Below are 16,539 nucleotides of genomic sequence, written 5' to 3'. Positions count from 1 at the left end.
CTGGGAGGGCTCGGATTCGGGCCGATAGTCGGCGCCGTATATCGCCGGCGTTCGTTATTGCCGAGTCGGTTTGACGCGATGATTGCTCGCGCGGGTCTCGATGCATGAGCGCTCCTACGGTATCGGGTTTTGTTTCGAGTGCGGCTCGCGGGCGTTCGGAGCTTGCGTGCCGTGATTTGGAAATTGGCCGGCTCGTATACGGTCCTGTTAGGTACACGGCGTTTTGCAACGATCACTTATGCTTTCACTGCGGCGTGGTCATAGGAAATGTGCCAGTGGCGTCGGAGTTACACGCGCACGCTGCGCGTGACGTGTAACAGGCGGTAACGGGGTTATCGCTGCTCTAGCTTGTTGGAGTGTAATTACGTCTTTCACGTATGGTTGTGTAATGTGTGACGGTGTGTACGAAGCGTTTTGTGACTTGTATACTTTGTCTCTGAAGGCGATGGGCCCAGCGCGCGGCAACTCTACCACAATATCTGGTTCTGTTTTCTAGTTCGCCTTGTTTCCGTGCTTTTGATTATCACGATGCCGTGTCAGTAGCACTGTAAACAAAACGAAAATGCTTGGACTATGTTGTTTCTGCGTTACTTTGTTTGGAGAGCTACTGGCACGGCATTGTAGGGGCACTGTGCAGGTAAATGCGCTGTCCACGGTTTGGCAGCAGAACAAATTGACTTTTCGTGTTTGCACGTTTTGCCACCTATTTCTCTTGGTTCCGTTCATCTGTGTTAATATTTCCCATCGATCCACTGATACATGTTTTTCTTGCCGCCGGTGAAGCCTCCGTTTGCTCGCCTTATTCCGCGACTCCGTGTGCGCTTTCGCACGCTTGCAGTTCACAGAGAGTCCTGCAAAGTGAGCAGACTTCTGCGACTCAAAGCCGGTATTACAATTACGCAGTCGTTCCTCCGACATCAGACTCACAACCAATGGAAATCGTGAGGAGCGAAAGAAAATGCACCACATGAATAACAAATGCCACGAGATTTATTTTCAATGGCTTTCCGGCCATTGCGGTATCACTGCAGATGATGGCGTAGACAAGACTGCTCGGAAACCACGTGAGGAATACCAATGCGCCCGGTTCCGGTCTCTAAGACAGACGATGCGAGGCAGCTGTGCCATCAGGCACGCGCACCCTCGTAAGCCAAGTGGAATACCGCACATATAAGGCTCTTCATGCAGACTGCAGAGATTAAACCCTTCGCTGCAACTTGGACCTCCGCCCGAACTGTGCTGACAATAGGCATCTTTTCTGTTTCGGTTGTGGTTGGGAGCTGTCTTCACTCAATTTCCCACGCATAGCGGCGACTAGACGGTCATGCACGGGCCGTACAGATGCTGTTGCAATACCGTCGCCGCTGATCATTGGCCCAGAAGGCAGAGAAGGTACTTTTGGGCTTTTTGAGAACGACTGGCTTGTGATAGTACCTGTGACTGCTTGATGCGGTCCGCGCACGTGCACACATTCGCCGCCTTCGTCCCTGCCTGCCCTCTCTGTTCCCTTGTTCCCGTTCTCTCGCATGGGGTCGCCAACCATATGTTTGTCTTGTTTCTTTCTACTCTCTCTCCCTCTCTCTCTCTCTCTCTCTCTCTCTCTCTCTCTCTCTCTCTCTCTCTCTCTCCGGCAGTATACGGTGTTTAGCGCTAGTGACTTCGCAACCTCGACACACCAGCAGCAGCCTCGTGAGTTGGCGTTCAGACATAGGTAGTGCTAAACGTGGTTTCACCAGTCTCGTCATGTCAGTTGAACGCATTTTCACCAGGAAACGCGTCACTCAATGTAAACTTGTGACGCCCCAACATGCACATCCCGCGGGCATGACGAAGAAGGAATGACGACAACACAACGACGACAGCAATGGAATGACGACGACGGAACGACCGCGACGGGATGGCGCGACAATGGTGCAGTGTCGACTCAGAAGGGTTTGGGTGCGAGCTAGTTGGTACGGATCATTCATATTTAAAACAGCGCCAAAAAACACGGACAAGGGAGGACACAGGACGAGCGCTGACTGAAGGTGTTGTTGGCAGTCAGCGCTCGTCCTGTGTCCTCCCTTGTCCGCGTTTTTTTGGCGCTGTTTTAAATATGAATGAGCAGTGTCGACGACAGCTTGACGATGGCGGCGCGATGACGAATTGACGACGATTGTCTGATAACGAAATGACGATAGCGGGGTGACGGCATGAAGACGAAGGTATATGAGTATGACAGAGTGACGACGACGTAACAATGACTGCGGCATGAAAACAAAAGAATGAGGACGATGGGGATATGAAGACGCCAGAGTAACAACGAAAGAATGATAGCGGTGGCATGGTTATTAAAAAATGGCGACGATGAAATGAAGGCGACGAAATGACGGTGTGACGGAGACGTATTGACGGGGACGGCGTAATGAAGGCACGACGATAATGGATTGACGACGACGCAGTGACGACGATACGAATCAAGGCGACGAATCGACGATGGGGGAATGACGACAACGGCGTGTTGGCGAAGCCGTGTTCGTATTGCAAAAAGGATGGAAAGTTGGGCGAGTTGGTACGGTGACATGATCTTGGATTGTAGCGCGAAGTGAACACGGACACAGAAAGGAGCAGACAGGACGAGCGCTCGTGTTCGTATTCGAGCTCACTTCTGCCGCTTGCATGGATCACCTGCCGCCCCGGAAAGCCTTAGTTTACGCAATATTCGGTGTACTGGTTTGCCCCTATACCCGGAACTGGGCAATCGTGCTGCACAGCAGCAGCCATGGAGCGCCCGAAATTTGAGCGGAAAAGGCAAAGCGAGATTCGCTTTGAAAGTGTTTGCTGATACATGTGAGTGAAAGGGTCGAGAGGTTACGAGTAAATATACGAGTAAATAGGCCAGCCATTGCTCGTTGCCTTTTTCCTGCGTATATAATCATATTTGCAAATGTATATTTGCAAATGTATATGCTGACCGATATCTGGAGCTGCCACGTTGCTAGCGCATCCGTGGCATCCAGCCGCATACAGCTTCACGGATCGCAACGCTTTACGTGGAATTGAAAACGTTTCGCGCGGACCGTCCTGTGTCCTGCACACTCGAGGGTCAGTGTGTGCCGGTAGAGCGGGCACTGCTATACAGCAGGACCGTACAGCATCGACTATGCTGTCGACTATACAGCAGGATGCACAGCAGCGATATCAGAGCAGCAACCGCGCAGGCATGCATATGCCGCCGAATCTCGTCGCGTTCCTTCGCGCGCACGGCGCGACCGCGAGGTGTACTACATATACCTGCATGCGCACCCGACAGCGCGCGGGACCCGCGGGAGTGCTTTTCATCGCGCGTTCCATCGGGGCCGCTGCGGGCAGCGTAATCCAATTAAACGCGGGTCGTCTGGGACATGAGCTATGGCGCTGCCGCCGTGCGTGTCCCCTAGGCGGCCGTAATTTACGGTGTAATTAATGCGACGCGGACAATGTGCACTTAATGGAACTCCGAGGCTGCTGCTCCTCCTGCTGCTGCTGATTCACGGGCTGCGTGTTGCGGCCATGGGACGATGCGCGCGCGCGCCATTATAATGCTGTGCAGACGGGGGGGACCGGCGAAACCTCGTTAAGCCAGCCACCAAGGCTGTGTGTGTGTGTGTGTGTGTGTGTATGTACCTTATTTTGACCGGGTAGAAAAAGAAGTTACAAGAAAACTTGTGATTACCCGTTTCTGCCCATCTTTTATAGCGCTGTTTGCCTTCCCCGGTCGGCCTCTCTTATTGGCTCACCGAGATTGGACAAAATGAGGACGATTTTTGTGCGTACACGTCCGACGCGTTCGCTGCGACTCCTATCCGCGCTTCTGATAGCGGCGGTTATTACCGCCAATTCTTTCGGAAATCGCTTAAAAAGAGAGGCAACCGGCGCGTTGTGTGCGTCGACCTCTCTCAAAGTGTTTGCTGTTTTCATGGGCTACAACGAACGTGCCGCGCAATCTCCCTGATCGCATAAATTGCCCGTAAATTGTCGGATACCATTGCTACTGTGTTTTTCAGCGATCTAATTAAAACCATCGCGTGTGCCTTGTACGTGACGCATGTTTACCGAAATGTACTTCCCTTCGCTACGCTTCAGGGCCGTCTGTATATTTACTGATGTCCTGCTGCTTGTTAGACGTTTCGGTTAATAACAAACCTTGGGTAAAGTGTCATATATGCGTGCAGTGTGTAAGTATACGCACACTAGGAAAAAAAAAAAGTCGACCGGCCACTTACTGATAAAGAAGCGGCTTTAATTTGCGGCTATACGTAATTAAATAGCACGCTTTCAAAATCCTGGACGTCACAGCGAGTTGGTGCGATAACTTATTCTTAGGCAGTGTCGTTATACATCGTCTTTCGTTATTGCGTCCTTTCCGGCGTACCAAGCTTCTTGTCGCGGTAAGGATGATGGCTCTGCTATTTAAAAAGTGTAGTTTGCTAATACAGTTTAACTTGACTTAGTGTTTCACTATATTGCTTTTCTTTGGTCTTCTCGTTCGCGTGTATATATATATAGCTACCTCGTTTGCTTCTGTGTTGGCCTTCGTTAGTGGAGACAGTGCTTGTAGATCATTCCCCTCCGTCAACATCGCCAGGTTCTCTTCATTCGGACCCTACAGGCGAATGAGGGTTCGTGTTCGTCCCGTTTACGTCCTTGTACGCCAGTGCGTAAAAAATATATCGCCAACAAATTCTATCAGCCGGCCCTGCCTGAAGGGCGGTGCGTTGTTCCCGTTATTGTTCTCGGCTTGGACATGCTGGAACGCACGTGGTACCATTGCACAGATATAACTCCAGCAACCTTCCACCGAATGTTTAAAAATATGCAGCGTCGTGTGCAGAAATGTCTTCAAGCCGGTGGTGGACATTTGCACATCTCTTGTAGCGAACACTGCACTGCACGGTAAAGCGTCCAATGTTGCGACCGCCATTGTTGTTCCGTGACCAGTGCACAGTTATACTTTTTCGGACGCCCAGTGTACATTAGTGTCCCTTTTCCCGTAGATTTAGCGCTGTTAATTATGTTCCACCATTTCAGCGACAAACTTGCCCAGCTTTCAGCAATAACTTGGAATTTTCCTCCTCCGGGGTTATTATTATTGCTGCTGCAATCGTTATTTTTGCAAACCCGACGGGGTGGTATACGCTCTGGTAACGTTCGTCTCCTGGCTCCTCGTTATCCGCCGGTCGATGTGCGCCGTATCACACTTCTCTTGCTGTTGCCTATTTAGGATAAACGAAAGAGGGGCGAAGGGGGAGCATTCTCTCCCCCCCCCCCCACTTTTTTTTCCCCCGTTGATACGAGTGGCATCAGGCAGGCAATTAAAAGCTTGACTCGAGCGGTCGCCCGTCGCAGCCTTCCCTCCTTTGCTCGGCCGCCCGCGTCCTTGCTGGATCCGGCGACCGCCTGCCCATCTTTTATTTTTGTTTTTTTTTTCGTTCTTCACTATTACCTTTTCTTATTCGCTTCTGCGCCTTCTCCTCCTCGCGCCTGTGTTATGCGCGTGCGCGCTCACACAACAGCCCGAAACTTGGCACGTTTTAATGAATAAACCGGGGCCGTCTAATTTTCTATGGGGCGCCCTTGATTGATCGCGGCGCTCTCCGCCGGTCTGCCCCACCTGCTCGCTTGGTCATCGTTGGTGGAACAGAGAGGAGGGGGAGATTCGAATGAAAACGAAGAGAGCGAAGAAACGGAGGGAGTACTACGAGCGGCCGAAACTCCTCTGCGCGGCTTTCGGCGGCGGCAGCGGCGACGCCGGCTCGGCCGGCCGGCTCGCCGCGCCACTCGTCGCCGGCGACCGGACGCCCGTTCGGCCACGGGCCAAGCGAGGCGTGCGCTGGAGTGTCAAGTCGGCGCGGGCCACCAACAGTCTGCACTGCGTACGCCGCACGCCTCGCTTTTGATGCTATACGAGTCGCGCTCGATCCTTACTCGCTTTCGGATCGCATCGCAGACCACTCCTGTGGCCTGCCGCGCTGCTCGTCCTAGCGCGAAGCGCGGAATTGCTCTCGAGGGTGGGCGGCCTTTGTTCTTCCCTTCCGGCGTTTCGCTGCGGCCCGTGGAGCCTTCGGTGGTCGCTCTTGCTCTCCCGTTCGCGCTGCAGATGGTCGCCACGCATCCTGCTGATCAACTGTGCTCTGTTCGCGTTGTTTCGTGGCCGCCGAACGAGATGCGTGCGAGAAACCGCGCGTGTGCGCGCCCGCCGGGCTCGTATACGATCCCTCGCACTCGGCGTGAACTTATAGGGCCGCCGAAAATGGAGTGCTTTCAAGCCTCTCGGCGTCGCAGTTTATGTGTCTGCTTTGCGTCCGTGTCGGGAACAGAGGGAGGGCAACAACCGGGCCACTGTTTGAACTGAACGACATCAGAGATCACCGCTCCCGTATAATGAAGAGCTCTGTGCAACAGGTGTCATTGCGGTCGGTTATTCGGCGATCATTCGCACATATTTTAGATATATTTTGGAGAATCGCTCTTTTTTCTGCCTACAGGCAATTTGTAAACTTCGTCCCGAAACGTTCTGCTATTTGATTAGAATACAAATTTCGCATTTCCTTATATAGCAGCACAGACACGTAACACGTAAAAGCATCAGCAGTTGCGGAACAGCTGCGCCAAACTGCGCCGAAACAGCATTTTAGCAGAACATTGCTCCGTGCCTGCGCCAAAGCATGCATAAGAGCGAAACCCTCCTTCCGTCGGTGCTTCGCAGCACGCAGACCTGCAATCAAAACCAACAGCAAGCTATCATCATCATCACAGAAGGAATCGCAGGCCCGTCGGGGTCGTCCGGATCACCATTCCCGCATTTTGTGAACGGTTTCGCTGGCGCGATAACAGCAGCGGGAGTGCGGCCCCAAGAAGCTTCCAGTCACAGGACTTATCACTCTACTGCGCCGGAACACAAAACGTGTTTTTATGTTTTACTGTGCGAAAATTCTATTCTTAAGTTTTGAAATAACTGACATGCACTTTACTCCTCACGACAAATACATACAATTTTTCGTATAACTTCCGATAACCTTGACTTGAAAAATTGTCGTCACGTACAGCGGTAAAGTGTTGAAAATCTGCAGGCAATAGCAATTATGTGGACATTCCAGGCACATTTTGCCCTCATCGTGGCCGTGATGTTCTGTATGAAGTCCAAGGGCGATAACACCGTCGACGATCGCGGCTCAATCTCGCGTGCGCAAGGAAGGAAAGCGGGAAGGAAGCGCGCCATCTTTCGTCGCGCACAAGAAAGCGGGGGAGGGGAAGTAAGGGGACGTTGTACTGGCGGCAGCAGCGGCGTATGGCGCGGTAACGTGGGCTTTATTTTGAAAGCAATCTGCTTTGGGGGCAGAGTCTGTGTGGGCCGACGGCTCACAGACTCGCGTGTGCTGTGTTCTTGCCACTCAGTTTGCGTTGGAGCGATAGACAGCACCAAGGCCACTTCGCTCGCTGCTTCTTCCGCGCTTCCTGACAGCGAGTGTCCGCGGTCGTCGAGTGTGATGTGTGCATGTTTGCCTGTGCGTGCTGGCGCCATGCTTGTTAATTTAGTTAATAAGCGATTGTTTACAAGTTTAACAACCGATAAAACTATTATCCTTATTAATTATGGCTGTCAACTAATTTGCTAACGCAATCGATGCTTCGCTTTTCGGCCGGAACTGCGAATTTTTTCGCTGACGGACGTACACTTAGAGCGTGCTAGAATAACTTCATTCTAGTACACTTTAGTACAATGTAGTGCCGCTGTACCGTCTTGCTGGCGTGTTATTCGGTTTTCGTGGAAATCGCGTAGTGCCGCGAAGTTTGCCGAAGGAGGATGTCGCATTCTAGGATTAAAGGCATACGCTTTTTCGCTTTTTATGGGTTACATCGGGTCTTTGCAAAACAGCCGCTGCGACCAGAATCGCACCTGGGGCATAGTTCAGAATGGTATTAACGAACGAAATCGAATGGGGTATACACGGCGAGAGCCGCCACTTCGATGGGTAACGCCATGTTCGTCGACGCGAAACTATTGCGTCGAGTTTTGGTCGCAGCGCTATTTCAATGAAATAGCGTCGCCGACGCAAACAAAAGACCCACTTTGCGTCTCGCACATGCGCAGTGGCGATGACGCGATTTATTTAGCGACCGCGAAACCTTTGCACCCCTATTCGAAAACTCCCTAATCTGCATGGCATGACATGAGTATATTGCACTGTCATGTTCAGCTCCGACGCGCGTACTCGATCGGTCTTGCGGTGAGCATTTGCCCACAAGCCGTGACTGTCGCACTGTGTTGCATCCGATGATAATAAGCACGCGTTTGTTGATGATGCGTCTGTGGAGCCTTGTCTTCGCCGTATCGACGAATCAGGCCGTAGCGCCCTTTGTGCATCGTGGTGTGGAAGAGCGTCGCGTCCTTTCCTGACCGCTCTTGCAGGATAAATTTGGCGCAAACCCGTCTCCATAACATATCGACTATGTCAGTTAAAATTTTCGTGGTGCATGGTAAGCGTACATGCTTTGGACCCTGCGCCAAAAATGCTTGCTGCTGCGCCAAATCGGCGTTTTGTCTGCGCCAGGGCCTGCGCCGAAAGGTGAAATGGCTGTTCCACCACTGAACATATCATCGTCATCTTCTTGTTCTCTTCTCTCTCTTTTGATCATCACGCCTTGATATCGGAGTTCGTCCTTTCGCTATCTTTTCGCCTACAACTGGGTGAAATTCCACAGAGCGGAGTGTTTTCAAAGCGATGGCTGCGTTTTAGGCACTCCCTAGCTGTACTCGCGGATCGCCGTACGAGAGAGAATGGGAAGAAAAGGTTGGGAATTTAACTAAACTTCGTCCAGTTTGCTACCCTGCGCGGGTGCAGAGGAGAGTGAAAGGCTAAGAAGACGAGAGCTCAAATTACGTGCCTGCGATGGACGACGCCCGGCGAATCGCTCTACGAGTTTGTTGTAATGGCACCCTGGCGGGATTAAAGTCAAAGGGGACTAGGAAGGCCCAGCCCCCCTCGACTATTTAAATAGGGGCTCGCCCCCCCCCCCCCCCCCCCCCCCCCCCCCCCCCCGTCGGCACAGGTTATGGCTGGTAGCCGTAGCATTAGTTCAATACAAGGTCCGTTATCCAAACGTTGGCTCCAGAGACGCCTCTATTGTGCGACCACCGTTGGGCAGTAATTGACAGGACGAATACAAGGCCTTTCAAAAGGTGTTGCGCCGTCAGGAAGCTCGAGGAATGGCTGACCATCGGACGCCCAAGCTGCCAAGTAGCACGTTCTTGTCCATGGAGCAGCTTGTGCGATTAGCACAAACCTCCGGCGCGCACCCTTTGACGTAATGGCATCTCACTGCTTATGGGACCTTGGAAAGGTCGTCCCAAAACTGTTTTTATCGCGACGAGACTTTTGTATTTATCGATGCATGTTATTTCCTTTTGGAGTACCTTCCATATCTGATCTGCACCAATCACGAGGCCAATGCCTTCTTAATGTGGAACTTGAGCAAAGGAGTATGAATCAGCAACAGGTTCATTACGTTTCTTCAAGGCATTAATAATTGTCTGCAGGAGGCTCGATGAAGTACTTACAGATGAGAGGGCCTTCCACCGCCCCATTCTCGTGAAGAGTGCGCCGTCGAACTGACTTTGAGCGGTGACTCGACTAGTCTACGACGCGCGCATCTAATTCCACTTCGGTGACCATATATAAAAACGGCCGGATCGACCTCTCCGGCAGCTGCAAGGTGTAGTTCCCTCGACACATCCTCCTTGGTAAACGTACGCTGGCTGCCTTTATCCAAAACGTCTCTGTAATAGACAGAATGGTGCGCTTCACAAAGGTTTGCAAAAGTACAGTGTTGCCTTTCTCGTTAATTTGACTTAATGCAAGATATCTAGAGGTGCTGCTCACCGCGTTCTCTTTGTCTTCTATGCTTGAAACAGTTTGCTTGCACATGGTGGAGGCATGTTGTGCTTGAAAGCGTGAGCAGCTCACCTTCTGCCGACTTTTAGTAAGCTCGATGACTCTTGCTGGTACAAGGCGCTCATGAACCTGAACTGATATGAATGAAGCCCGGTGAAGCCACTGATAATCAGTGGTGAAGCCAGAGTCACAAAGTTCAACTCGGGATATGCGAAGAAGGAAACAAGTTAAAATCACGCAGTTTGGGCTTCTTGATACAGTAAACCACAAAATTTTACGGAACACGACATCTGAGAAAAAACTGAATATCTGAGCAGCCTCGAAACGCAGCCTAGTATTCGCATTTACAGCCTCTGGTAGTTTATGGGAACAACATTGTGACGTTCGGTTTTACTGAATGCTGTTACAGACTATTCGGAAATTGAATGTTTTTTTTAGATCGCGTGGTGCGTAAACGTTTGTGGTTGAGTGTCCATGTGATCAAGTAAGCACCTGAAAGGCTCATCAGGCTTAGACAAGGAAGGGGACGCACACAAGCGCTGCTTTCAGCAAATGTTTATTTGAAAACCTTCTCGGGAGCTTATATACGTGCATGCATATTTTTTTTTTTATCACAATGTAGGCGTTAGACAAAAATAAGCCTAAAATTAACATAATATCTTACCTTAGATGCACCAGTTTGTTTTGTCGTGTGGGTTATTTGTTTGTTTGTTTTCTATTAACGCGACAGTAGATGTAAACTATAATAACGCACCGTGCATACCTATTGATTTCTGCTTCAGGTTTCCTGCACGTTTCTGTTAATTTCTGTACATATTATGAGAATAGTCTGAAACAATGGCCGGTAGTATACCGCATGCGCGGTAGTATGCCGCAACAAAACCATCGTATGTCCTGTTTACGTTGTTGCCGCGCTCCCTGAAGCGTTTCTCGAGACTGTTACCAGTATGTTCTATATGCGTACTATTTGTCTCTTGCTGGTTAGGTGTCACGTGGCTCCTTTTCAGTGTTGCGCTCCGGATGGTCTTCGACCATAATAGCCCCGTCGTATCCGACGGGCGGTCTCCGTCACGCCCGACTTGAGGCAGTCGATGATTACACAGGTTGTTCACACGCTGGTGGGAACGTCTGCTGCAACTGACGGGGCGGGAAGTGTGGTACTTCGCATCGCATACAGCGTGCCATGGTTATTTATCGCTGTCACTTGGGCGTATTTCGAGTGAACTGCACGCTTTTTTTTTCTTTGTCAGTCACTCCAGCGGTCACCTGGAAGTAATACAGTCGTGTCAGCGTACTAAAAATTAACCAAGTCATTTGCTACGCGAATTTTCTATGCGATATTTTCTCCAAGATAAAGAAAGAAAAACGCACATTACAAGGAAAAACCCAAGGAAGCAGTACATCCATGCTATATACGGCAAGCTTCGAAACACGGCGTCGATATCCGTGGTATTTCTTACAATAACCGGCTGAGACACGAAGTAGCCGAGCTGTAAAACGTGAAGCACTGTGGGCAGTATTTTAGACTTATTTGCCGCACAGCTGTCGCAAGCCATCGTCATTTGCGTGTTGACGCCTACGCGGTAGTGACGACTCTTTTACCTGCGCTGTGCAGCGGCTGCTCCCCTCTTAGGCGGCTGATATTCTGGCATTAAATACTGTCTCCTATCATTACCCCTGTTGTTTCTGAGCTATCATTGCACACCTGCCAACTCTCCGGAATTTCTGATGATATTTGCAAGTTCGGGCTCGTTCTATACGATTTCACGAAAAATAAGTTATATTCGCGAAATGGTCTTCGCTCGTTGGACTCCGACCGTACCCTTCAAAGCCTGCTGTCTGTAAACGGACAGGGGAAGGGCACCTTCTTCAAGCAAGTTTATTCGGACAAGTTCCTGAACCAATAGCCAACACCGAATTTGCCGAAAAACTAACTGTGTATGATCTAAAAACATTGTGTTGCTTATCAATTTGTACTGCCACAAGTTTGCAGTACTGCCTGCGTGCTGCGTCTACAGTTAAATCGTCGTTAATAAAGTCATTATGCATCCCGCAAAAAAAAAAAGTGGGTGCTCTGTGTAAACTTTGAAAAAGAATAGGTGCCGCAACCCCCTTCCGGCGTCGCTTCCGTGGGATTTTTACGAATTTCAAAGTTCTTAGGTTGGCAGGGTATGTTGTTGTCACTTGCGCCGTAAAGGCGACGCCTCCTCACATCCCACTTCGTTTCTCCTCTCCTAATTTCCGTAAAGCCGTTGTGGGCAAATTCCGTGCCTCAGCCATTAGGTTTGCTATGTGTAGTAGCTCGTTGGAACGCGTCATTTTTGCGAGGTGTCGCAATGAGCTCTAACGCATATTTGGTTTAACGTTGCTCGCGTGTTCGGACGTGCTGCCTCCCGACAGGTAACCAAACTTGATTTGTGTTTACCCCACTTTTTTTTTTGGGGGGGGGGGGGGGGGGGGGTACTCGGAGAAGCGGCAAGCGCACGTAAACGGGTTCGTTTGCAATGCGGTGTGCACGCCTGGAAACCGTAAGCACATAGGTAATTTGGCGCGGGACACATTACTTAGCTTGATTGAAGAAGTTCGGCAACAAAAGACAATTAGCGCCGCGCTATTAAGGCCCCCGTAAAAGAGGTTGGCCGCCAGTCGCTATAGCGCGTGCATATTCGTGCGCCCGCGTTCATACACTATACCGCGTCAGTTGGAGGGCGACGATGAAGTTGGCACACGGCGCGGTGCCTCGTCTGCAGCCTCGAGGAAACGCGCGCTCCTTTCTCCGGCGCCGAGAGAGCGTTGCACGCACAAATGCGAGGCGTGTTTCACAACATGCGATCGCCTTTTATGATCTATCAGCCGCCGCTCGCCGTAACGCTCTCAGCACACGCGGTGACCACCGAGTGGTCTATGCAGTCTATACGTGCGGCGGTGCGCGCAATGCGAGGCTGGCTGCTGTACACGTAGGCCGTCTGGCGCGCGGCCTCGACGCGATCGGAGTGCCTCGGCAACCGCGGCGTCCAATCCATCTCCGGCTTCCTTTTAATGCGATCTTTGTTGGCGGTTGTCCTTAGCGTGATGGATTCGGCCACGGAACGCGCCTGCGGTTTGGTTCCCCCGCGTTCGCCCGGCGAATTTTGTGTTTTCGTCCTTTCTCCCTTCCGCACGCAGCGCATTGCCCCGTCGCATGTTGGGCCCGCCGTGAAAGCGCCGCGCACGGCAATTAGGGTTTGGTCACTAGCTCCCAAGCCGGAACGAATCTCCCGCTTCGTTTCTATTAGGGACCGATGACCGATTCGGATAATCCCCGCGGCTCGGGGTGCGCGCACGCTACGACCGTGTGGGGAAGGGAACCAGTTGCGAGCGAGTAAGTCTTGGGACAGAGAGAAGGTTTCTTTCTTTTTTCGCGTGGGCCCACTGGCGGCACTTCTATACGTTATGTTTGTTCTCTGTGAAGGCTCTCACGTTTCCTTTTGTCCGAGCCTGCACTTGACATGCCCGCTGCTGCCGTAACGCTGCGTGCGCCTTCTGCTTTCGGTCGCGCGAATCGCTAATGACACTTTCTTTAAGTCACCGTCATAATTGAATTCCGTCACGCCACGTGCTGCCGTGGCTGTCGCGTGCTAGAGCTTCGAGGTCCGGTGGCCGAATGTCGCGTGGCCAGTTGTCTCTGCGCGCTTTTGTGCCAGTTCTCCTCTGCTTTCTCTTTCGATCCGGGCGCCTTTGTCGTCTGTGTAATTGCAAATTTTTTTCTAGCTCAGCCAGGTAGCAATGCTAAATTACGCGTAGCTTTTTTCTTTTTTTTTTTGGAGGGGGGGGTGGCGTCTCTTTGTTTCTCTGGTGTGCACTCCTATTTTATGTTGTTTATTTCAATCTAGAGCGTAATGATGGCCCTCCTTCATATGTATGACCCTGTTCCACTCGGGCATGGTCTTATTCATGCGACGTGCTGCCGACACATTGTCAGCTGTTTGCGTTAACTGACGAAATTCTGACGCCTACGGAGTTTCGTCATTACTTTAGATTTTTTTTTTCTTTTGACGTTACCTTAACAGTACATTTGCTATACAATAAGCAAATCTTTGCATTCATGCTCGTTACATTCTGCTTTTTTTGCAACTAATTTCTGTGTTCCGCGAATGGCAAGGGAAGAAAAAACGAACTTGTCAGTTTCTGAATATGGATGACGTCTTTCCTTGTTTCTTCAAGTAACTATTTCAAATAACATCATCGAGGTAAAAGATCACATTACCCACTACAGGGAAAGGGAAGTCCCGGGAGGGTCACGGAGATGCTTGTTTCAGCCTGACCACACGCCCGGGATGCCGCTGTAATTGGAGGATGAAAAATGAGGCGACGTACTCGTGTCCAATGAGCTCGGACGCGAACACGCAACAGGGACGCAATATTCCAGTCTATCCACATAGCAACTTACTCTGTGCTGACATCGAAGCTTTTTGCAGTGTGAAAACAAAGACGGGGAGAAAGGGGAATACAAAGGGCGGTCATCAGAGCTTCGCCCTCGTCGATCTCTATTGAATGCAATTACAGTGCCTTTCCGTTACCATAATGTCAATCGCCGTCCTCTACGTGTCGCAGGGCTGCCGTGTGTGACGCGTCCCGAGACGGAGCGGACCTGCCGGCACCTGCAGCAGGTGGCCAAGCGGTACCTGTCGCGCAGTGCCTTCAGCGTCGTCTCGCTGCGGGACTTCTTCCGCGACGCCTACCGGCCGCTGGACCTGCGCGCCAACGTCGCCGCCAGCGAGGGCGCATTGCTCGACTAAGACGACGTGTCGCCGTGCCGTGTGTACTGACTGGGCGCCACGGTTTCCCCCACTGACGCTGTCTTTGCCACCTGGTGCGCAGCGGACACAACCACGTGGAGCGCACTTTAGGCGTCACGCCCGCGCGTCTGATGCACGCTGGGCGATGTGCAACGCTGTGTGCCGTCCACAATTGTCTTTCGTGCGGCGATGGCTGAAAGCAGCAACGGGACACGTTGCTGTTGCAGTGTTATAGCGTGCGCACCGCGCGGCGCGAGTTGGACGTGGAGACGGCGCGCCGAAAATGCGCGTAAAATATGTAATTCCCACTTTCCAGCGAATTTTTTTTTTCTCTCATTACGTCGCTCAGTGCCCCGTGGTTTGTGCATATTTCGCTCCATGGCGTATAAGCCAGGCCTCCACCTTATTGGAAGCCCAACTTTCGAAAATTTCGGTGGCCCTGTCTGCTGGCTGCTAAGAAAATAGTCCATATTTCCGTCACCGGGGTTATACTGGTGATGTCTTGTATGCGATGTCAGCAGTGCGCAGCCACATGAGTTTGTGAACGCAAAAAAAAAAAAAGAAATGGAAGAAAACTTTTTATGTGCGTGGTTGTTTTGGTGAAGAATTTTAATGGGATGCAGCAGTTTAGCCACGACGTGCGTGATTTTTAACATCTTTTAAACGGGTCCTTTGACTGTGCTTTACGAGACCACTAGCTTACGCGTACAGGAGCTCATGCAGTCCCGATTTTGTGGCATACGCTCGCACGCTTTACCTGCCTGTGTAAGTCTCTCTGCTTTTGTGATTGCAGTTATACTGAGTGTTTCGGTACAATATTTTGTTGGGTCCGTATTTAAAACTGTACGATTGATTTTGTCTGTATTATACTGCCAGATGTATTTGCGTTTGACGACTGCGCTTAAGTATATTTGTCGAAACTTTATGCTCATGTGTGTTTTATGTTCGGTTTTACCTGTTCTTAATCTGCAATGAATGTATTATAGCGTGTGCAGAAGTATTGATACAATGTGAATACACGTTTATTGAATCATTTACTTTCATACCTGCTCATGTGCACCGTTTTACTCTGTGATGTAATAAATTTATATTATCTTATATTGGTTGCATCGCATGCTGTGATTCAGCGCCGAAATGGGTGGATCTACGTGACTTAAGTCGCCGTTACATCGTGACATGTTAACACAGTCCGCAAGCAGCGTGTAAGCGGTGGTCCTGTCGCACCGAAGCACCAATTTATATGAAACGTGTTCTCGTTACATATGCTAACAACCGATTTTTCTTTGTAGCCGAGCAGCCGATGACGCGTAGTTCGCGGACTGTGTTTGCTAACATGTCCCGTGTGACAGTGCGCGGACCACAAGGGCAAGCATTGTAGTTTTCAGTTCTTTTCCACTGATTGTCGAAACAGCGACATCCTGTCGTAGAGCGCTCACACCACGCAGTCACCACTCCCCGAAGGAAGCGTTCTCAATTTACCTTCACCGAAGCTGTGAAAGAAGAAAAAAAAGGCTTTTCCGACCGGTCTAAAATTATCGTGCTCGTCAAGGCTGAGTGAAAGCGCGGCCTTTGTGCGATGGTAGCCTCATCAATTAGAGAAACTGCAGCTTGCCTGATTGACGTGCGCATGGTTGAGCTCTAAAATGTCCGAGGCGAAAGCACAGCAGACGTATATAATTCAGCCTACCGATAACGCGAAGCCTATTAATGGAGCAGGCCAAAGATAGGCTTGAGGAAAGCAGAACGAGTCCAGCAGTACGAAGCTAAATGGTTTTAGTAGGGACCAGTGGCTGAGTGAAGATCGGTAACAGGTGGAAGAAAAGCCGAGTGTTTCCACTTCGCCACCG

At 50.8% G+C, this 16,539-nt stretch overlaps 1 protein-coding gene and 1 long non-coding RNA gene across 2 annotated transcripts in view; one reads left to right on the top strand and one right to left on the bottom strand.

Moving 5' to 3' along the window:
* Positions 1 to 15,790, top strand: part of PolA1 (DNA polymerase alpha catalytic subunit) — a 129,760-nt gene extending 113,970 nt beyond the window's left edge. Inside the window, exon 37 of the mRNA XM_065451842.2 lies at positions 14,508 to 15,790. Within this exon, the coding sequence (XP_065307914.2) occupies positions 14,508 to 14,692 (185 nt within the window). The 3' untranslated portion in view covers positions 14,693 to 15,790. The remainder of the gene's footprint in view (positions 1 to 14,507) is intronic.
* The window catches only part of LOC139054717 (uncharacterized), a 94,074-nt gene continuing 88,129 nt past the window's right edge, over positions 10,595 to 16,539 (bottom strand). Inside the window, exons 2-3 of the long non-coding RNA XR_011511449.1 lie at positions 14,161 to 14,236; positions 10,595 to 11,180 (exon numbers count right to left, since the gene is read on the bottom strand). This is a non-coding gene — a long non-coding RNA (uncharacterized lncRNA). The remainder of the gene's footprint in view (positions 11,181 to 14,160; positions 14,237 to 16,539) is intronic.

This window comes from Dermacentor albipictus, chromosome 1 (assembly GCF_038994185.2).
Source record: "Dermacentor albipictus isolate Rhodes 1998 colony chromosome 1, USDA_Dalb.pri_finalv2, whole genome shotgun sequence".
Lineage (NCBI taxonomy): Eukaryota > Metazoa > Arthropoda > Arachnida > Ixodida > Ixodidae > Dermacentor > Dermacentor albipictus.
The sequence above is the reverse complement of the archived record's forward strand: the minus strand, read 5'-3'. Positions and strand labels throughout refer to the sequence as shown.